The sequence below is a fragment of the Eurypyga helias genome, unplaced genomic scaffold, assembly GCF_000690775.1.
Source record: "Eurypyga helias isolate BGI_N326 unplaced genomic scaffold, ASM69077v1 scaffold1584, whole genome shotgun sequence".
NCBI lineage: Eukaryota > Metazoa > Chordata > Aves > Eurypygiformes > Eurypygidae > Eurypyga > Eurypyga helias.
The window spans coordinates 100,666-124,217 of record NW_010245424.1 but is presented as its reverse complement, the minus strand read 5'-3'; the positions used below and the strand labels follow the sequence as shown (position 1 = coordinate 124,217).

Genomic DNA, 23,552 nt, shown 5'->3' with positions numbered 1-23,552 from the left:
CAAGTTTGCTGCCAGTATGCATTTTGGGGCTAAATATATCTGAAAACAATGCTGCTTATAATTCTGTCTGTCTGAGAAATGTTGACACAGGATGACTATTCCACAAAGGGCTAAATCCCAACGTGCACATCTTCTATTCCACACACATCCACATTTTTATGCAATTTGTCTAATACGGTTTTCAGCGTTTTGGTGGGGTTAAGAGGTTGGTGCTCCAGAGTCTTTGTACAGCTCAAGAATTACAGTCATTTTGATCTTATACTCTGCTTTCATTCTGAAGAGATTCTTTACAAGACCACAGATTTTGTGCAACAAGCATTGTCTGCACAAATATCCTTTGTGGAACCACAGGTGTCTGTTATTAGGGAGGGGAAGTGATAAATGGTTATGTAGATAATGACAATTAATTTGGTAATTATTAAGCTGTAATAAAAATGGAATACTACAATCATGAAATCTTGCTTTTCTCTTAAATCAGTATTAAATTCAAATCCAGCTTTTGAGATTTACTGAGGGACTTACTTGGGAAAAAACAACAGGCTACAGAAAAAACAGCTCACAGTGCTGTCCAGCTTCCGTGGGTTTACATCTGAATTGATCTCGGCTTGCTTCCAGGCAATTCTGACAGCTGCTTCCAATGTTAAAAGGATTTGTGTCCTCTACGATTAGTGAGTTAAGGTATGGGAAGAAAATTGTATATATAACCTGCAGAAGAGTAATTCTACATAGTACATTATACCTATCAGAGCATTAATTATCATATAAACATGCTGAAGAATCAGATTTTTGTCCTAAAAAGACAAAAATACCCAGAAAAATACTGTGTAAGAGAAAATGGGTTCAATCATTTGTGAAGAGGAAAGAATCCTATTTCACACCATTACAGATTCATGTTTTTTCTGATTAGTGTCCTTCTTGCAGATGCCAACCAAAAATCTGCCACTAAAGCTTCTTGCTTTTGTATTTAATAGAGATTTCCTACCCCTTCAGACCCCTATGTATGTAGCTGTCTGTGGCCAGGTGCTGTGGGGAGTTAAGGTTGTCCCTGTTGTGGTTACTGCTTTTTCACATTTCCTAAAGGACGTCTTAATTGTCATCGTGTTCCAGCTGGAATCTGCATAAGCACCTACTCAGTCTTTCCGGTAGCGTGTTGGGCCACAGAGGAGTTTAGATCTTGAAAACCCGTTCCTGCTCACTCACGATGTGTAGTTGGGTAGATGAGTGTCCTATGAATTACTTCATTACTTGTTCTACAGGGCACAGCGGGGAAATTCCCTGAAAATGGTAAATTGCCTGAGTCTGATTAGGAACTCAGGGGAATTCCTCTGATTAGGAACTTCCCCTTAGGGAAAGGGGTGTGGCAGAGGAGGGGGGTTGGTTTGTGGGTTGATTCCAGTTTGAGTTGAAGCAGTCTTTAGGAAAAAATAAAAATAAATCAGTCTTCCTTTAAGGAACAGGTAGTGATGGTGAGGATAGCACAATCATTGCTCAGTTATTAAGCTCGTTGTTACAAATTTAAGCTTAATGTCTTTTCCAAATTCTCTTAGCTTTGCCGTCTTGTTACATTTTTTTGGTGGTGGATGTCTACTTTTTATTGATCTTTATGTAATACGTAAAAATTCTGCATCACTGCATTTGAAACATTCTAGTTGTATCTTCACCCTCAAAAAGACTGCAGCGGGAACACTAACTGCTTAGCCTGGAAAAGGAATCTGTGGAAAGAGGGCCATTGTTCCTGGGGGCAGTAATCCCTGCCCTATGTAACAAATGTAATGCTGAATAGCAAACCGAGTTCAGCCACCCGTGTGTGGCAAGGGCAACACCTCAAACCGCAACAAAGAGGTCATGGTCATTGAGAGCATCCAGTCTGGGACACTGCTGCAGCTCAGGGTGCTTGCAGAGCCGACTTACGCTCTCTGTTGTCTCACAGTAGGTAGCAATAAATAAGAATTAAAGCAGTTGGTTTGACACTGACTGGTGTGGTTTTCTAGAATTACTGGAGAGAAGCAAAAAATAGCTAAAGATGAAAAGCATTGCTTGGTTATGTTCTGTGCTTTAGAGTGTGGGAGAAACAAATTGGGGGAAAAAAAATCTCGTCCTTTCTCTATCCCTGTAGTATGACTGGGTTTGGTTTATTCCTTATTTGTTATAAATGTGACATAAGTGTAATTGAGAACAAAATTCCATTTTTGGCTTTTCTCCAGCAAGATTAGTTTTGTCTTTATCATGGTTATTCTGGCCTAAGCTACTGGGTGGATGAAGAGGGAGATAGTTCTGCAGGAAAGGATCTGGGGTTATGTTGGACAAAAGGTAAATCGATGATGTACTATTGCAAAACATCTCAGTCATCATTGCAGGATGTGTAAGGATGAGTATAGTTTGTAAAGCACAAGGAATAATCCTTATGTTAAGTCAGCATTTGCAGGGCCTCAGTTGTGCCCAGTTTAGGATTTTGCGTTTCAGGAAAAATGTGAACCAGCTTGAGGTGAACCAAATTAAATTAATGGAAGTGGTCAGAGGCCTTGGAAAATGGTCTGAGTTGGGGATTGGAGGATATGGGATTAATGTGTCATGCAGTAAAGGAGGAAAAGACTTAAAGCATGATAATGGGGTTTAAATGTGTGAAAGTCTGCCATGAAATAGCCTGTTTTCACAAGCTATGGAAGAAAAGGCACAATGGTTTTCAACTGTGGCATGGACATAAGGAAGATACTGATGGCAGGGATAAACATTGGAATAGTGGGATGAAGCTGTGGGATTGTTAAGAAAGCATCAAAGAAACATCTGTCATGAGAGATAGGGGCACATTGAGTCTATCCTGAGGCATGTAAGTTGTATGAGGGTCTTAAAGACACTTGAGATCCTAATTTACAACTTTGATGTTGCTGTTACTACTTAGCATAAATGGTATCAAGTTATACATTTGGATTAGCTAAATCTTTTGTTTCTAAATGGCTGTGGTAAGCAATGAGTGAAGTTTCTTATTGCTAGGAAATAGTGCTGTTTCTACCCTAGATCTTGTGTCTGCCTTGGTGTTCTCTAGGTTTACGTATGGAGAGCAGAATGGGCAGGATCTGTCTCTTCTTGTGCCACTGTTAAACTAATTGCATCTCTAGGGGTTTACTTGCCTGTTTACCTCATTTTGAATGCTCTAAATGGGTCTACGCGACTTTTTTGTTTGAATGAGTCTTCTGTATCACCTTCTGTTAGAGATTGGCCCTTTCCAGTATTTTGCTGTTGCTACTATCGATTAATTATTCCCCTGGCTGAGGGGCTGGCCAAGATGACCAAAAGCTATGGACCAGATCAGCAAGAGCAAATCTGTCTCAGTGTAAGCTATTAAATGACTAGAACTTGTTGACCCATTTAAGGTCTGCCTGATTCCCATGGCTGGCATTTCGGTCTTCAAATGAAGGTCACCTGAGGAGCATGCAGTTACAGTGGCTGGAGTAAATCCGTGCTTTTCTATCATGGTTTTCAGTACTGATGGAAAAAACAAAGCAAGAAATCCATTGATTTATAGCATGGAAGTTTTCTGCACTGCCAGCGACTGAAATATTCTTTTAAACTTAGATCCTGCAGAATGTTCCTTACACAGTCAGTGTTTTTAGTCATGAAGTAGTAACAATTTTGATTTTTTTTCACACCTGTTCTCTGTGATACACCTTCTCATATACTTTAACTGGCTGTTCAGAATACTAACTGAGACACAGTTGTCACAAATACAGCAGAGATGCAATTGCTGTAGAAGGATCACAGTAGTTTTGAAATGCTGCCAGCATGTCAAGTCAGTGTTCCTTTTCACTGGCTGTTGAGAAAATAAATAAAACTCCAGTGATTGGAAGAGAGAGTTGTGGGTTTGTTTTTTGTGTTGTTGTTTTTTTTTTTTTATTTATACCTTTGTCATAAAAATGTTTTAGTTATAAATTAAGCTTTTTAAAAACTGTATTCTACTTAGAACAAAGTATTGCTGTTTACTATTTTTAATGGGTTTGGGTTTTGTTTTTAAACAACAAGGCCATATGCACTTACTTATTTCATCAGCACAAAGGGAAATGGCTGCATGTAGTCACTGCATTTCTCTCGTATCTAAATCGTTTCAGATGCACAGACTACCTGATTCAGGATAACATTCTCTATTTCATACTGGAGTTTCCACTGTATTTTTTAAAACACAACCCTAAGCTGTAGATTTCAATTACTGAAAGGAGTGACATTTCTGTATGTTATTTTATCTGGTTTTTGGTTTTTAATTAGCAGTCTGTTTTGTAGGGGGTTTTTTGTTTGTTTTGGGTTTTTGTGGGGTTTTTTGTTTGTTTTGGGTTTTTTTGGAGTCCACTGTGAAAGCAGTAATTTGTCTCTTCTGGGAACTGGAAAACTTGACATACCAATATTTCTAAGGAAATTTCTAATACAACCTGTATTGTGAAAAGTGGGTAGATGTTTGTTTCAGTAATTGTTCCCTTTGCAGAAAGGTTTAAAAAAATTATTACGAGCTGAATGAGGTCTACACACTTATTTGAGACCATATTAATTGATAGACATTGACAGCATTTATTATCAAACTGCTAAAAGTATTGCCTGTCCTTGGTGTCTCTGAGAGAAGCGATGACATTCTGATGCATGTCTTTTCACAGGACCTGTTGTTCAGTGTCTGCGCTCTCAATATCATCTCCACCATTGTCTGTGCCTTGGCAACAGCAATGTGTTGCATGCAGATGGTATCTTCTGATCTTCTGCAGATGGTGAGTATGTTTCAGTGGCAACACAGGGTATTGTCCAACATAGCATTGTCCTTAGCTGTGTGTACTCATTCGTACCTACTCTTGGCTTACGAACTCAAGCCTGTTTGTGTGTCTTTGTATAGTGTTACGTGTGTGTATATGGGTGTATTTTTTTTATCTGCATGCATCTGTATAAATATAGCATACAGATATATGCAGTATGAATAGGTGCTGTATTTGAAATGTTTTCAAATTATATTAGAGAGTTATAATCAAGATTTTGCGATGAGGAGTATGTTATTTTCGTTAGCAAGGTTATTAACAAGGTTCAGTTACGTATGACAGAAAATTTACTGTGCATAACTTGTTCATCATCATCATTTTCCATACTGTCCAGAGCAATTAGCTAGCTTTGAGATACCATTTTTCACTACTTTTTTGGGTATGAGAACTATGAGTTCAAAACTGGAACTTTTCACAGCCCTGTGCCAGTAACAGTGTTTGAAGCTGAACATGTTCTCCTTCTGAAGAGTAGCACTTGCGTTTAAAACAAGAGGGAAAAGGACCATTAGTCTTCTGCATAGCCAGCTGCATTACAGGATACTGTCTTGTTTTGGTTGGACAAAGATAGCTTTTCTATCCCAAATGAGTGCTGTGGTTCTCAAGGCTTCAATGTAATGTTGAAACAAGAAAAGAAAAACTTAAAATCTTGTATTTTGCAGGCCAGGTATACCGTTTCTAACCCAGCTCTGTTGCTGGCTGATCTAGGAAATGATTTTCTGTTTAATAAGAGAGGGCAAGTCACACATCTAATATCAGTAAATTTGTGTCTCCTATTTTAAAAGTTTGCATAGATAAAATACTGGCCCAGAAAGTCAGCTTCAAACCATATATACAACAGTCAGAGTTGTAAAATCCCAGACCAGCCATGCAGGGATGCAGTCGATTTTAAAACAAACAAGGAAATAATAAAAAAATATACTAACTGCTGTGGATACTGATTTGCATTTAAGTGCATGAATTACAGAGATTAGGCTGTCGTTTCTACACACATGTTCCAGTCACTGGGTTGCAAACTTAGGTGAAGAATACCTGCAATCTGTGAACTGATGTTTACTTCACAAAGTAGCAGATACAGTGTCTACACATATGTCTGCATAGTGCCTACAAATGGTACGTAAGTGCATTTTTTCCTATAGCACTCTATGTATTCATCCAGTGTGTGCTCTAAAAGGCTTGTAAACTGTTTATTTAATAACTTTGTTGTGGATGTTGAACAGAATTGACAGAAATTGACTTTTCTGCTGATGACACGTTGCATTTTAAATGTTAAAGGATTTTTATCATATTTTACATATTCATTCTTTTCATACACACACTCTTCCCCCCCCGCCCAGTGTTTGCCCATTGACTAAAGATCATCTTCACCTTGCAGTGATGACAGGGAGATGAAATGATCATCACACCTGTAAAGACCTGTCTGCCTAGCAGTGATTCAGAAGTGTAACCATATATATTCCAGGAAACTTAACCTACAATTAATTTTCTGGTATTTAGCAGTGTAAGAGGAATAAAAATGTATAGATGACAATGAACCAAGAACAACATTAAAGTGCTTCTGATGTGCAGGAGCAGTCATCTCAACAGGAAGTCAGATACCTTAAAAGCACGTACTTTTTTTCTCTGCCCCTTCATTCTTCATTTCTTCGCCAAAATTCTTTCTTTACCACCTGGTGATGCTGCCACTATGTCAATTCCTTTTTGGTACCTATGATTTGTGCTTCCATCTTTCTGACTTGGCTGGTTATTTGTCCATTCTCCCACCCTTCGAGCTCTGTTGACAAGAATTTTCTTCCCTCTCCACAGGAGAAAGGAAATTACATTGCTCTTTCTGTTCGACCCTAGTCTTTTCTTGTTTAGCCTTAAGTTTTTCCCTTTTTTCAGGTTGCTGAGCCAAATTCCTACCAGGCCTAAGTGAGCGTAACTTCACTGGCTTTATGCTTATTTAGACCAGCTGAACTCTGACCTAAAGATTTCTTTTTCTTTCACTATTTTCAGTCTGTTGTCCCATGATCTGCAGTTCCCTTTTGCTCTCCTGCACCCTGGATTCTTATTTTCTTTTTTTCTTGCTTGTTAATGCTTGATTTGTGCTTTTTCCTTTCCTTTTCCCTGAGGTATGCATACTCTCTTAGCAGGGTTGTACCATGCTGGAAGTTTAAGGTAGCAGCAGCAAGAGCTTCCACCCCTCTTATATGAAAAGGTTGTAATGATTGTGCCAATTCTTTTACTCTGCTCTTACAGTATTCAAGAGGTGCATAGTCTCTCTGGTAGGAGGAGGGGGCATAAAAATGTAATTCCTAGCCAGCAAAAGTATTATGCCATTGGGAACATCCTCCTCGGACGTGATTAGGTTATCATTAGCTCATCAGTTTTGTGATTCATGTGCTGTGTTAGTGTTCTTGTCTCAGAAATTAATCATTTGGAATGGTGAATTTTTTTGCTGATTTCAAATAATTTCAAGTTTTCTTCTGGCATGAAGCTGTTCCGTGTGCTCCAGGTATTTATTGCCTAGCACCGTAGAGCTGGGGTGTAATACAGTCTCCAGAAAATCTGCAACGGTGTTTGATGAATGTCTGCTTTCTTGCCAACTTTTGCATCTACTGACTATACAATTTATATAAGCAATCTGACTATTTTATTGGAAAGTACTACCTTCAGATGTACTGATCTTTTAGTATTTTACTAAAATACTGAAAAATAAAAAACCCTGAAAAATAAAAGCACAAGCTGTCTGGTACTAAGTGCAGATTAAATTTTCCGATTCATTTGAAGGGAGTTTTTTGGTTAAAAATAATCCCACCAAACAAACATTTCAAGTGTTATGGGAAAAAAAACTACTGCAACTTATTGCAAATTATTTTTATTGCATTATATTTCAGTTTCCTGTAGTTTTTACTTTTGTACTGTTGTATGGGATGCAAAAGCATATTTTCCTATGTTATTCCTTCTTTGAGTAAGTACCCCAAACTTTTCATCTCCCTTGAACCTTTCTCACCCTGTTAAGTATACACAGTTGCTCAGGAAAAGAAAATGAATCTGCCAATTGTCCTAAAGCTGCAAGAGTAGGTTGTACCACAGTTAAAGATTGAAACAGCATTTGTTATGTGCTTCACTGCTTTAGACAGTGTAAGGCTGCACACCATGACAGGGCTTCCCAGAATTGTTCTTTCTGTGTACACACCCCTCCAGCAGATACATGTGAATCGAATCAGATTACATCAAGGTTCTGTAATGTGAAGAAACGTCTCTTAATAACCAAGCTGTCACTTCCATGGTATGTCATTTGTGGCCTGCAGCGGTTTCAGCCTGCATTTTGTCTGATGAATGGCTACTGCAAAGATTCACACAGTTTTCTCCGAAAGGTAGCTGCCTGAATTAAACCAAGAAATACACGAAATTACACCCACTGTGGCCAAGCTAAAGCATCAAGTGCACCTATTCCAGTCCTCTGCTCCAAATAGGTTTATATGGTACTTATCCTAGAAGTACTGTCAGTGTATTCTGATTTTATCACCATCACTGTTAGTAACTGTTCTTCATGTTGTGTGATATCTCAACTATCTGTTATTTTGTAGAGGAAATAAGGTAATGATGACACATGCAAGCTGTAACATTTAATTTCTGTTTTCATCAGCCATAATGATAATTCAGCATGTCATTAACTTAATAGGCTGTAGTTAATATTTCTACTCAAACACCTCAAATAAAGCACCTCTGTATGAGGATAATACCTTGCTCACATTGTTTAACCCCTTATCTTGGTGAAATTATAATTTAAAAAGTCCTTCAGGATGAAGATTTTTATTAAGTGAGAATTTATCTTAATTTATTACATAATTTTTATTATTTAACCTAATTGCATCAAAACCTCAGTATTACATTTTTTGGTGCAAAGCTCACTTAAAGGTACTGTAAAGCCCAGATGACAGTTTTTTTAGAAGTGTGCATGCAAATGACATACATCCATAGAAACATCCTGAATGGAAATATGGTTGGATAAATATTCCCCTTCCCTGCCTCCTCTTCTCTCCCCCCGCAAATAAAAAAGTAAAATAGAAATCTTTGTGGAAAAGCTTAGGACATTTTTAGAAAACATACCAGTTTCCATGTCATACTTCACTGGCAGAATAAGAACCCTTAATATCTGAGACTACTTAAAATATGGTCGGTACTTTAAGAAAGATGCAGTGTCACAAACCAGTCCCTCTGAGACTACAGAGCTTCTGAAGGTTATAGGAACAGCAGCTGGAAACAACAGAGCAGAAACATTTGAATCTGTTTTCCTTATCAAAATAAGGAAACTTACTGCAATTTCCCGTTAAAATCAGGGACAAACTAGAAGAGTCAGCAGTCAACTGTACTTGCATGCGGTTGGTATCTACATTTCCCTCTAGGAGATACTGATTCCAGTGTTTCAGGAAAGGAAAAAGCAACCTGTCTAGGAGGAAGACAGAATTGTAGACCCAAGTATATTGCAAATAGCTCTTACTGTACAGAACATGCCAATATTTAATTCTGTGCAATAAAATTTTCTTATTTCCCATTCCCAAGAACTAGCAGATTTTTATAAATGCCACATAGAGAACAAAATGAGGATAACAAACCCTGGAATCTCCAAAGGACTGGTTACAGAGTGAATGTGTTAGACGTGCTGTGGATGGCAGAGGTAATTCCATGCAGATGTGGGAAACGCTGTAGATGATTCCCTTAGAGCACTAGTCACGTACTGATGTACGGCAGTTACTGGGTTGGGTATGTCGTAGTTGCTGAGCAGTGAATCCTGGCGCTGGTTTTTGTTTGGCAGTTCTTGTTGTCTGCTGAACTTGCCATCAACATTTTGAGACTGATTATTTAGTAATTACTGTCTTCTAATACCAAAAACATGTGGTTCCTTGTGAAAGCATTTGTCAGCGTCACTCCAGCTTTGTCAGCTGTTTGCATTTTGTTACCGTGTCGTCGCCTTACCTGTGGATTCTGTATTAAGTCTTTGGTGAGCCTCTGCCAGCCTTCACCGCTTGAGACTAACCCTTAAAGATTCTTAAAATACTTTTGGCTGTAGGAAGAATAAACTTCTGCAGGCTAGTAGAAATTAGTAGATAGAATAGATGGAATAACGTGTGATATAATTCCCACTTAATAGCTTTCCGATTGTTTTCTCAAGGATGTCTGTTCTTTGCGATAATCCCTTATTTTTGCTATTGTTTCATTTCCTGGTAGTCTTCCTCTTACAGCCTTTTTCAATTTGATTTCTGTGCCTTCCAGCAGGATGATATCACACAGGTAAACTGTTGTTTATGAACACACACCCCCACACCCCAAATACATGCATCTTTCATGTCTGTTTTGCCACTCATTCTTGACATTGGTCACAGTTCGTTGCCATGATTTGTATTCACAGTAAAAATTTTTGAAGGGATGCAAAAGATTCTGCTGTTAAACTGAACTGCATCTAAATGTTAGCTCTCTTCCTTCTTGAACCACAGCCCCTTCTACCCTGTGTAAAACCTTCCCCTTCTGTCACATCCCATAAAATGTATGCTGATAGTTCACTCTGTACAAGTGCTGTGTGTTTAATTGCCTGTTCTCCGGAGCCATGAGAGTATCGCTCCCTATATATGGCAGCATGAAACAAGCTCCAGGGAACTCGAGGACTGAAGGGATGGAGCTGTGTGTTCTCTGGTGGAAACCAAAGCTTGGGTTCCATGGCAGAATATGGAAATAGTCTGGGAGACGGTAAAGAAAGGTGTAAAATAAAATTGTTTAGTTTCCTAACTGTTAAAATGACAAATTATCAACTCTACTAGGAAAGTGAGTATAGCCCTGAGTTCAGTGGAATCAAGGAGGGTACAAAATGTGAGCCAGAGTATACAGATATCTGACTTTGTTATGATAAATCTGTATACAGTTTTTGGGTCACTGAGTTGAAGTTTGCCTTACTTCCTTTTTTCCTAAAAGATTCTTCAGTGTATTTGGGATGGTAGCAGACTGATGACTGCTGATGATTGTATCCCTTAGGCCAGAAGTTTGGTGTTTAACAGTTAATATTCATGTAACATTGCAGTTTGGGAAATGGCTGTTGAAAGATTGGGTGAATTTAGACTGACTGCAAAGATGCAGTTTTAGTCAGTAAGACAATCAGTATAAAGGTCTGATAGTACTCAGGATAACTGCATCACGTGATATGAAAGAAAGTGCTGAAGAGTATCAGACATTTTATGTAGCAAAGAGTAAATCAGGTAGATGTCATGTCTTTTATTCCTGTACCATCAGTATTCTGCAGTGGCTGAAAGTCGTTGATTGGCTGTAGGATATAATGGTACAACATACTCTGCAGAGGAGCTCCTTTATTTAATAGTTATGTGTGAAAATCACTCTAGAGCTGAATAGTAAGCAACTAAGTTCATTGTCGCAAACAGCTGAAATTGGTTCTCCTGACCCTCTGTTGTCTTGCATTATTACAGCTTTGACCTTTCAAACATCATGCATAACGCGTGTTAGTAGACTTAAGATGTAACTCAGCTTTTTACATGCCAAGGACCAGTATAATTTCTATGGTAATGGAAATTCAGCGTAACTGCACCAAGTTAAATTTTAAAAAAACTAAAAAATACAAGCTTTGACACTGAAAATGAGAATATTTACTTTGTATTTCCCAGATTTCCTAAGCATAAGCATTTTCCCTTTTGTTTCACTGCTTCGTAAGTCTTTATTATGGATTTAAACAAACAACAGTGTAATGAGACAGCAGTGCAAAGACACCTATTCTCCTGTTGCAGTACAAAAAAACAAATAGGCCTTCAGCAAATTTTCCTAGCTCACTTGTTTTAAAAGGCAAGACCAAGTCATCTACTGATCCAAGAAGAGTGGTATGACAGGAGAACCTTGCCTGGCAAAGAAAGAGTTCTTCTGGGGTTTTGGGTTGCCTTTTGGTCCATATAAAGCCAGGCCAAGGTGGCTGGGTCCCTGTGATCTGCGGAGTGGTCCATATTTGATCTGGAAGTAGTTGAAGCCTTTGTGGGAGGACTCGTTAAGTTGCAGTGTTTCCGATATTGAAGGTATCGGGAATGGCTTCCTGATATCCCTGCTCTGCTAGCTGCTGATTAGGTTCCTGGCACAAATGCTGACAGTAGTTCTCAGTATTATTACTTTTTATTATTCAGTGTAGCGATTTTCTTTTTGGCTTTGAGATGTTTATATGGAATAAATGTTTTCCTTACTTTCAGTGTCTGTATCCCCAAACCACAAATGGCCATTAAGAATATTTTATTTTAGAAGAACACTAAAGAGTAGTTATAAATTACCCTTTTTTTGGAAGTGAAAAGTATGTGGGATATTGGTAGTTGTCTTATTCAAAATGTAATGAACATGTGATAGCTTGTTTCTTGTTTGTTTTATTGGGTTTTTTTGGAGGGAGTGGATTTGTGTTTTTCTCTGTAAGACAAGGCATTCCAGATTGGAAACAAAAACATGCAAATAGTTATTTTAGTAGGTGTATCTGTTGTTCATCAGTTATTAAAATACAGGTGATTATGCAGTGCTATAATGGAATTGTATGACAAGGTAGAAGTATTCCTTGAAAAGCTATTTAATTTCAAATGTCTGGGTCCTGCATCCCAAGAGTGACTGAGGCACAGGCTTCTCTCTTTAGTAAAAGCTTGTGTTATATTTTGGTAATTAGACTCGCGCTTCACACTCATCTGAAGTACTCTTACGCTTCTAGAAGTGTGTCTTTTATTTCGGTATGGATTTTAATGACACTGAGTATTGGTCAGGGTTGCTAATACTGACCTTTTATTAAAATTTCTGTTATTGGTGATGATGTTTCTACCATCTGAAGGAACTTGACCTGTTCATTTTCAGTTTCTGCCACAGAGGCCGCATTCTACCAATCCTGACTGCATGACTCCACATGGAACTATCCTGCATCAAACCCTGGATTTTGATGAGTTCATACCACCAATACCACCTCCACCCTACTACCCACCCGAATATACCTGCACACCAGTGATAGAGGCGCAGAGGTGATTCTTCTTCCCCGTAGTTACAGTCATCGCATAGTTCTGAGCTACGGACTGTGAAGCTCTTGCAAAGAATATGAAGCCAAGTAACGTCCTTCACTTACACTAGGGGCCTCTTGTCCAGAGAGATGACATACATTTTTTGCACACTTGTTAGGGTGCAGCTGGAAATATTTGTGTTAAAGCACTGGTGTAATGGCGAAGTGATTGAACTTAGCTAAGACAAGGGTAGCAATGCCTGAACTTAAAGCAGAGATCAGCTTATAGGTAATCCTTTCACAGTTGTTAACGATATACACTTGAAGTTGAATATGACATTTAATTTGCTAAGGAAATCATTATAATTGGTGTGTATTATTGTGGAGTAGTGAAGGATATAAATGATGGCAAAATGGGCTGGAGGAGATGGCTGGCATCCAAAATGAAATACAATTTCTAAGCTATCTTGTGAACGAGGGCTTCCTTTTGGTTGTCTAACAGATTTCTTCGATACAATTCTTCGTAGTATATTGGCTTTGAACTCAAGGAAGACTGTACATCACTGTAGTGCAGGTAATAGTCTACCAAACAAATCCAGTGCAATTTCTTAATAATTAAGGCTGCTTGTTTGTGTTTTTAAACAGAGGTCTCCACTTGGACTTCCCTCATTCCCCATTTAGTGCTTTATACGAAGTAACCATTAACAGCCCAGGAATGCTGTATCCAGCTGAGCTGCCCCCTCCGTATGAGGCAGTGATTGGGGAGACGCCTGCCAGTCAGGTAAGGAAAGCCAAAGGAAATTATCAAATTTTCATGATGTGAAACAATTTCATCTAAAATGAATTATTGAAAAGAATTTAGGAGTTAATGGTACTTTAGGGGAACAACCGTTAAAACATATTTACATTCTTGAAAAACAGTTCTCAGACCATTCTCTTTTAAAGGGTTGAACTAGTGAATTTTACTTTTCCTTATCTTCTTGTGCAACTTCTCAGCTGATAAGAAACCATAGGGAGCAAAGATTTGAATGATAAAAGGTTAGGGACCTGTTCTTCCTATGAAAGCAATGAGTAGTTCTCTATCCCTTGCTTGTACTTCTGGCTGCTCAGCTTTTAATAGCTTCTGCTGTTACATGCAAGAAAGAGTTTCTCCCAGGAGTGCATAACACCTTTATTCTAAACTTTGAGACACGATCCAGTATACTTCAGACAAATATTGACATTTAGAGCATAAGCTTTAATAAGTACATGCATTGACTGGGTTTTTTTGGCATCCGGGGTCAGTGTCAGTGCCTTGCCTATTCATCTCTGGTCACCTGGGTTTCCGAAGTGTTTGTGCTAATCACAAGTGAAAAGGAGTGGTGATTTTTAATTTCTAAATGGTGATAATTATATGGTTTCCTACTAGGAGTGAGTTTATATATGCCTGTTAGCTGCTGGTTCAGAGAGCTTGTAGGAGCTAAGTAACAATGGCTGCTGAGTGTCAAAAGTGAAATACACTGGCAATGCTAACAAAAGCCTAGGCTCTGTAGTCAGCTCCTTTTCTTGACAGCAAAAGCCCTGACGTATTTTTTTTGCAGTCAGTGTCCCCGTCGATCTGTAAATGGAGGAATGGAGTCAAAGTCTAAGGCAGTTTTAGGTCTACAAGAGGGAAAAAATGGATTCCTAAATTCTTACATGATGCAAATGCTCCCATATACTACACACTAAGCTACAGTACAGTATGAACTGGAATAACTTGACTTAGAAATCCCTCAAAGGCACACTTTGCAATGGAAATCACGGCAGAGCTTTAGCTACAGAAGTGCTTCTGGAAACAATTATGTAATAATGTCATAATTGTAAAACCTCTTACTGAGCATCAAGCGATAGGTTTTGTTTGTTTTTAAATGGATTGAGGTCTGTAGAAATTTATTAAATTGTATCAAATTAGACTCAATGTTTCATGCATTTCACAGACAACAAATGTCAGTGCTAATTGAAGTGGTTACATCTAAGAAAAAATTGCTGTTGTCATCTGTACTGATTAGGAAATCCCATTTTATGACTGTGGAAGAAAGTGTTTCACACACTGTTTTCCATGCAAAGTATTGACTAGCATATACAAAAGACAAGAACAAAGAGGTCAGGGTTCTGGGTGGATTATACCAGTGACTGCTTTGTAAGGTTTGCTATAACCTGTAGGCTGTGCAGGCTTATTAAAAGCATGGGTTTGCTTTCTTTTCCTATTGATAGCTTACTGACTGTCTTGACCACCTTATGTCTGAGCATGTGCATGTCAGTAAGGTTTGGTTACCCTAGGTGGTGCAAGAACCTGTAGGAAACCACATGCCATCCCTAACTGAACCAAAACTCTGACCTGACATAAAATTGTCATTGTTACCTCCTACAATTGAAACCATGATTCTCCTTCCCCCAAACAAAAGGTTTATCAGTTCCAAATGCATATAAAATTCATTCAGCAGCTATTTTTGTGAATGAAAGGAAAAGGGAACACATTGATCAGATAAGTATAAATGGCTTATGTTTTGCAAATTGTGGGTAAATATTGAAAAAAGTAGACAAAACCAAAATTCAAATTATAATCCCCCATTTCTTCCGCATGCCTGAAATCTTTTGTTTTCCCACTTTTAGGGATGCTGGTTATGAATGAGGCCCTTTAGAGATAAACCCTAAAGATGATGAGTGCTTTTCTGTATATGGCAGATTTTATAGAGAGGGGAATATTTGCAGTCTCAAGAAGCAATTTCTGTGTGTGTGAATTTGTCCCATGTATTTGTCATATTTTGTGGTTGGTTGGTTGTTTTCCAGCCATTGTAATTAGAGAAAATTAATGATATAATATAGTCTGCACTATGTAAGCAAGCATCCAGAGGTTAAGCTGAGCATTCACATGGTAATGAGTCGCCTCGAAGAATGTTACCTCCTTCATGCAGCCCCGTGTCTTTAGGTATGTTGCTGCAAGGCTTGCAGCCTCTGAAGGAGCCTCCGAGATTGAGGCAGAGCCTGAGAAGGGATGGAATGTGCAGAGAATGAGCTTTTTCTGGTACTGTTCTTTGTTTAGAGTTGTATTTGCTAACCTTTAGACTTTACCCTTAAAAACTAAATTTGTATCAGAAGAAGTTTCCTGCTCCCTCGATCGCAGTAAGCTATGGATAGGTGGGTATAAAAAACGATAGTGAGAGCAGTAAGGGATGCATATGTATGTGTGCATTAATCTAGGCTGGCATGTGCACTGGAAGCTCTTTCCTTAATAGCTTTGGAGTAATAGTGTCACATTTGGTTTTTAGAAGGCCGGTTACAAATTAAGCTCTTGACAGAAAGGTTTTCACAGCAGTGACTGATGGTTATTGCTAGACTCTGTCACCAACCATAATAAGCTTTTAGTAGCTAATTGCAGCCCTACAGACAGAAAGCAGATAGGCTTCCTGCTAAAGATGGCATCATTCTCACTTTCTTCTACTCTTCTTTTTCCTATTTATTGTTACCAGCTAGTTGTTGGAACCATTTTTTTAGTAATCACAGTCCCAAGAACTGCTAAAAACCTCATGAGATTGGCAACAAGGTCCAATCCAAAGTCTATGAAAATCAGTAGAAGGAAAATTTCCTAAATGTCAGGTGTTTATGGATCAAGTCTTTCCAGCAGGACTGATTCTGTATTTCACGATTCTCAGAAGTGAAGGGAGGTTTCCCTCTTAGATCCATCCTTTCAGAAAACAGGTGGCTCCTAGTATTATCTCCCTTCAGCAATCTCTGATAGGATGGAGAGCGCCCTGCATCAGCCACGTTGGGTGGCAATGATGCTACAGGGTTTAACAAGACATTACAGTTTGTAGGGAAGAAAGTATAATCTGGAAAATGCAGACTGTAGAAAGAGAGATTGCTTGTAATAAAGCCTTTACTTTTAAACATTGCAGACATAACGTTCTGTAACGTTGGCCACAGCCCCGGCTCCCTATGAACACAATGTGAACGTAGCGTGTAGATTAGGAAGAAATGAAAAATTGCTTTCAGCACGTTCATTTGCCCTGCATTTGCTCCTGAGCCAAGGCATGGTAAAATACTGTCTTTAACAGCTTTCAGCCTAAACAGCAGTTTACGCGGTAGCCATTTCACAGTATCAGGTGTGTTCTTAGGGCCGTCAGTGCTATACTTTGTCTCGGTAAGTTGCAGATCAATGTGCTGTTTTGTTAAACAATTTTCATGTAGGTCACTGGTACTGATCAGCAAGTATCTGAATCAAGTGTGGGCGAGAGGAACGTGACCCTGGACTTCAGCACACAAGGTAATCCTAGCATTATGTTTGTCTGCTTGAGGAAGATGTCATGGGAATGTTCAGTGGACTTTTCCTTCTCAGTGGAAGAAGGATTTGCTTTCAGATCGTTCATGGCAAGAACCACCTTTTCACGTCAGAAACTGATGTGGCTGGAAGTGCAGAGGAGAGCTTTGCTCAACAAAGCATGCTCTGTGAAGCCCTTTGAGGCAGACATGGCAACTGTCCTTTCTCTTTGAAGAGTCATGCTCACAGCTGGCAGTTTGTTTCTCATTGTCAGCAACCACAGGCGTCTTCCTGATAGTCCACATGCCTTCTCCATGTCATAGTTTCCTGCATGGCTTCCCAAAGCCTGAATAGGAAGCTTGCTGCCTGAAGCATAGCTGTTGTGAACACAAGTAGATGAGTAGCAGCCCAGACCCTGTTTGTTTAGAGGTGCTGGAAGTTGTTTGGGAAGCCCTCACAGAAAACAGTTGTTGTGATTCATTTTATGCAAGAAGAAAATGTGCTTCATAAAATCCAAACTCATGAATATTTCATTTCATTGTCATAGTTATATAGTCCCTATACTGTAGAAAGCTTCCTAAAACCTGGGAGCACTTAAGAAATGTTCTCTAATGCACTAAAGATCCTATTTTTCTATTCCTGAACAAACCAATTAAGATATGTTTGTCTCATCAACAGCTGTGATGCAAAAAAGGGTATCAGAGGCTGCTGAGCTAAATACAATTAAGTGATTTGTGCTTTGTAAATATTTTTATTTGAAATGTAGAACTTTAAGGTATTCCAATTTGATATGGGAAAAGTGTCTGCATTATTGGAACCTGAAGACTGTATTATCTAGTTTTACTTTCTTTTTGTCCTGAGTTTGGGAATAAAGAGAGCCAAATATTTATTTTAATATATGGGGCTATTTTCATCCATAACACGTATTTGTAGACATGACAGAGGAAGTGATAAAGATCTCTGTTTTTAATGCAAAGGGCTTCAAAGATGATGTGACCTTGCACAGAACATTTACTCTCTGTCTGAGGTGTCACACGTTTTGTGTGCCAGAGATGGTACATGATGGTGAGTTCTCATTTGTCGAGAAGTTACATATATGCTTCAGGGAAATGATTGACTGCCAAGTCTTAGGTGCACAGCGAAAAGTGACAGTAGCGTAGGTTTGAAAGTGATCAGTGCCATGGCTTTTCAGCTTTACTTTTTCTGCCAAGGCCGTCTGTCACTGTTGACCAGAGAAACCAGTAGTGAAAGAGCTCTTCCTGTCCAGAAGCAGTTACAGATCATACTTTGGTATCAGTGCTCAGGCAGGCTTCTTAGTAGAAGGATATACTCGAGGACAGCATAAATTATCTGTGCTGAAGGACACTAGAAACAAGTAAATGACTTCAGTCTTTTGCTTTGGTGTTGTGTCATCTGAAAGCTTTGGAGTAATTACTGATGTACGTGCCAATTACTGGATGTAAATCAGTGTACTGAAAACAGGGGTGGAGGGGAATGGGAGAGGGGCAAGAAGCCTCTACTTCTCTGCGATTCTCTTGTTTTGCAGTTTCTGTTGAGAGCACTTCTTTGACGGTCTCTGAGGCTGTTGATATCCCAGACCATAGCTGCTCCTCTGAAGATCTTTGTTCGCTGGAAGTTCAAGGATCTCTCCTTTCTGCAGATCTTTCTCCCTACTGTACACCCCCCAAAGGGGCCACGGACCAGAGCTGCAGCACTCTGGATTACAGCACCCGCTGCAGGTTCCACAGAACTCGCTCAGAGGGGTTTCCTGATGAGGATGACCGTTCCCACAGCCCAGCCTCTACAGACAGGTCTCAAGGACAAGAAAAGAACTGTCCCCACGGCAGGTCCTTGGAGTGTTCCTCAGAGAGTTTCACCCCCTCAGAAAGAGAACTGCAGAGTTCTGCTCAAGGCAGCAGTGCCATGCTCTCTTCGAAGCAAAAGCGAATCTGCTGTGCGGTGTTTAGCCAGCCTCCTGTCCCTTCCCAGACCTCTCCCTGTTTCAGGCCTGCAAATGCTCCATGCTACGCAAGCGCAAGCAGCCACGGAGGTGCTGTCCAGCAGCATCGTGTTACAAAGCACCGCGCTCCAAATATAGTCCGATCAACTAGTGACCCCGTGTCGTGTTCGTCTTACGCAGAAGGTAGGTGTAGAGCCCCGAGGCTGGCGGAGCGTGGAACAAATGAGTGGTATGTGATCTATGCAGCAACTGGTGCTGCTGGAAATTGTATGGAAGCTTCCAATGAGGGTTGACTTACGTGTGAAGGCTTTAGTGCCATGCACATTTTCTAGATTTGAAAAACCTTTAAAATGAATGGAAATGGGAAAAGTGGCGGAGTGAAATTAATTTTGGCTTTTCTGAATTGTAGCAGCCCTTCTGCAGTGCTCAGAAAACTCTCTCCTGAGTGGGTGCTTCCACCTGCCTGTATTGTTGTACTGAGAAGCTAAACACAGAAGTTGAATGGTAGCTGGGGTCCGTCTAGGAAACGGTTAACTGAGCTGTCATGCCTGTTTATACAGCAGGTTGTGTTTCCTGAGGGCAACACTGACACCGCGTGGCAGAGGCAGTCGGTATGACTGGGGAGTGGCAAGTTGGGCTGGATGGGAACAAGTTTTAAAGGACAAAGAAATGAAAGATGAGGCACGTGAGGAGATGATAAATGAAAAAGGAAAGCTTTTGGCCATTGTGGATGAACATCATCTGATACCAATCTCCTTTTAGACAAGTAGGAAAGAAGAGAGGAGACATTGTTAGCTGAACAGTGTATCTTCCTAAAAATCTGCTTGTTAGTGGAAAAGAAATGTTTGATTTAGTAGAGAAGGACTTGATCAAATAATAGCAGGAGTGTAGAATTGTCTAAACCATTTGAAAAGTGCAGGTTTTACAAAGAGTATAAGCTGATTAAGAGATTCAGAGGGGTAACCTGGAGAAGTGGTTTGAGAGTAAAGATAAAAGCTTTGCAGGGTGTCATAGACTGTGCTGTTACAGATGTGTTCACTGGGCTTTCTATGGGGTCTGGAGGAAGAATCATGTGACTAGCTCTAACCAAAGGTAGACAAAATGCTGAAACAACAGGTTTTATTTAGGAAGATGTGTTGGTTCTGTTACGCTTTCTGCATCATTATTCTGTTCCTATGAATTCAGACACCTTGTACTTGGCTGAATAATTTCATGTCTTTTACCTTTAGAAATCTAGCCTCAGCCTCCTGGCCAGGAAAAGTGAATCTTCACAAGTCTGCATTTATTGTATGACATTTACTCTGCCAGGATATGTGCGCTATGAAGCTGCTGTGCCGAGGGCAAGTAGGAATTTCTGAATCCTTTCCACTGTGCCAGGAAGACATAAACAGCCCTTTCTCTTCTGGATCATGCACTGCAAGTTTGCCATATTGTGCTCCATGGATGCTTTGAGTAGTGTTTGAGTGAGAGATTACTGCAGGCAGCCATGTCTGCGTGTTAGCTGACTGCAGGGACACCTGCCTCAACAGATGCTCTGCCTTCATTTTTAACATGTCCTAAATACGTCCATCATCTTTTCTGGAGAAGTGGCATTATGGGATTTACTGTAATTTCCAAGTTCTTGGCCCTGTGTGAGTTGAGGGACACAGGTTGAACATTAGTGAGCTGTAACCGGGCTTAGTGAAGATTGTAATAAAGGAGCAGAGATGATACACATGCAGCAGAGCGGGGAGCAAACGAAGTACCTCAAGGGGAACGTGTTTGTGCTGACCTCCTTTGCTGCTCTTTTGCTGCCTACAGGAGACTCTTTAAAATGCCATCTTTGAAAGCGCTTGAGTCTAGATGTGCCTATTTCTTTCATTTCTATGTCTGGCAGACTACCGGTTGCAAATTTTACTCGGTAAAGGTTTTCACCTCTTCACATCACTTCCCCTTCCTCTACTTTTTGTTGAACTTCATCTGGAAATCATACACGTTAGAAGCAGCACAATCCTAGTAACGTGGACCAGCTGTTTGTAGCAGCCCTGAAGCTTATTTTCCCTAAGCACAGCTGAAGTGCCTTAGAGCCTTTATAACTTTAAAAAGGCATTTGGTCTAGGTTTTCCATGGCTGGCTATAGGTATAGATCTCACTGCAGAATTTTAAAACGTCCAGAGTCATATACATACATAGGCGAAGAGAAAGGGAACCAGCAGAGCTCTGTCAACTACCCAACCCATTTGAGCGTTCAGGGTTTTTTTTCAGTAATATATACTTATTTTTTGCAATTGTCCTGGACTGGAAGAATGGGTCAAATAGCCTGACCATGTGAAAGACAGAGCTGCAACAACATATTATTAATGCTAACAATTAATGTAAGAGACATGCTGCGCATTTTGGAGAACTAAGGGGTGGGGGAGCTTCAGGCAGGTCAGGTTGGTAAGTGGGGCTTGGGTTTGTCTCAGGACCCCATCTTTCTACTTGAATAAAATGTATTCATTTGTCTTCTAACTTCCCCATACAAGTCAGTGCCAAGAGATTTAGAAGCGCAACCTTAAAATTTGCTGCGTAGGTTTTTGTTAAATTGATCTTAAATGGTTAATGATTGCACCACATGTGGTTTGGAACATAAATTACTTGGCTTGAGGATGTTGCACGTGTGCAACAGCGTAGTGAGACAACAGTGATGAGATCTAATAAATGAGTAACCTGGAAATTTTAATGCTGGCTTAAAGCTCTGGGCTTTTAGGTCAATAAATCACAAGTTGGGTGCTTCTAGCACATTTCAACATGATGGGGTCTTTATGGTATGCATAGCCAGTAATTCTCCCATTAATCCTTTAATGCTGAATGTGAGCTGGTTTATTTGTTTTGAAATATCTGTCATTCCTAGTAAAGAAATTATAAAGATTAGTTTCATAAGTGCCTTTACAGTCCCTGGACAATGTAAGTATGGTGGGTTCATGTGTGATCTCTGTAAGAAAAAGTTCCCTCTGAAAAAAACCTACTTCTAGATGAGAGTTTGCACATTTTTGTTTTCCCTGAAAAGTTTATCATAGCAAAGGAGGACAAACTCATCTTCTAGAACCGACATTTGTTGCAATAAACTTAAACTACCATCAAAGGTGGTAAGACTGTGGCTGTATCAGCTAGTGCCTGTGTTCAGACAATTCAGGAGACTGTCTAGTGTTGACTGTGTCACAAATACGTTAAGCAGTGTCATCGTGGAATGGAAAGTGTCACCTCTTCGTAAGCATGCCATGCACGTGCTGCAGTACTTCAGCGTAATCAAGCACATTAAAGACAGAATAGAAGCTGTCTCTCTTAATCTCTTGCAGATTTTCCATGTTTGTAGCATCTTACCTTTGTTTTCCTCCATGTAATTATTCACTCTACCAGAGAGGATCATGCCAGCTTTTCATTATAAACTTCCCTTGAAGATAGTCAAGAAAACCTTTTCTAATCTACCTAGGAGTTCAGAACAGTTTTGTCTTGGAAACAGCCTTAGCATAAATGTGAAGGTTTATTACATCTTGACTGTCACAAGCTGGAAATCCAGAAGACTGCACTGTAATTACCGTATGGTGTGATCTCATCTGGTCACTGTGCTGTCATCCCAGAAACTCTGTCGCGAGAAGGCAGCTTCGTCCAGAGCTGTTTGCAGCTGCTCTCTGTAACCACTTGTTACTGGCTGCATCATCAGTAACCACAGTGGTCACCTACCCATTAATTTAATCAGTCGTGGTAGTATTTGACCTGCAAAGAATGAGCATCTATAAAAAAGAAGGTAGAAATATTGAATAAAATGCTGGCTTTGTAGATATAAGAGGGATTCATCTTTCTTGTTCTTCCCATTTTCTAAGGTAAACTCTGTCTGCCAAGGAAATAAAGGAAAGTCTGAGGTCTGTCCCTGGCAGGGTGTCTTCTGTTGCTTCAGGCTTAGGCCTGAGCTACTCAGGATTTGATAGCTGTGCAACAGAGGGGAAACCATCGAGCTGGAACTGTATGTTTCTGTTCGTATTTAACAGCTTATAGGACATTCCTGTGTGTAGCAGCTTCTCTTTATGAATGGACATCGTGGCAGTAGTATTTATTCTGAGCAGTTTCATTCTGTAAAGGAGGTAATACAAGCTTCCAGCCTGTTTCTCCTTGCTTTGGGCAGAGGATAGCAGGGTTGATGGTGCTCTTTCTGTCTCTCCTTGTTTAAAGGTGATAGTTGTGCCTGGACTCCTGTATGCAGCCAGTGTCAAGATGCAGGATTATCTCCAGCTTCGTTGGACACAGGTGAGGACCAGTTTTCTAAAGCAGGGTCACACTGGTTTTCTCCTTTTGTTTTACAAGTAATTAAAAGCTTTGGAAAGAGAAACAAGCTCTAGAAAATTTGGGGCAGAAGACGCACTGACAGCATGCAGGCATGATGTACGAGGCTGATGGAACCAGCTGCGTGAGTGAAAATACATGCTGCAAATGCATTTGCTTTCTCTGCATTTCTTACTAATCCCTCTTGTATTATTCACTGCCTGTAATGTTTGAGGCCTGGAAATAAGGGAAACG

At 39.8% G+C, this 23,552-nt stretch overlaps 1 protein-coding gene across 1 annotated transcript in view; it reads left to right on the top strand.

The window, feature by feature from the left end:
* Positions 1 to 23,552, top strand: part of FAM189A1 (family with sequence similarity 189, member A1) — a gene marked incomplete at its 5' end in the record, with an annotated part of 33,684 nt that overhangs the window by 7,159 nt on the left and 2,973 nt on the right. Inside the window, 6 exons of the mRNA XM_010150047.1 lie at positions 4,638 to 4,745; positions 12,645 to 12,805; positions 13,426 to 13,561; positions 16,990 to 17,065; positions 18,606 to 19,202; positions 23,208 to 23,282. Coding sequence (XP_010148349.1) covers positions 4,638 to 4,745; positions 12,645 to 12,805; positions 13,426 to 13,561; positions 16,990 to 17,065; positions 18,606 to 19,202; positions 23,208 to 23,282 — 1,153 coding nt within the window. The remainder of the gene's footprint in view (positions 1 to 4,637; positions 4,746 to 12,644; positions 12,806 to 13,425; positions 13,562 to 16,989; positions 17,066 to 18,605; positions 19,203 to 23,207; positions 23,283 to 23,552) is intronic.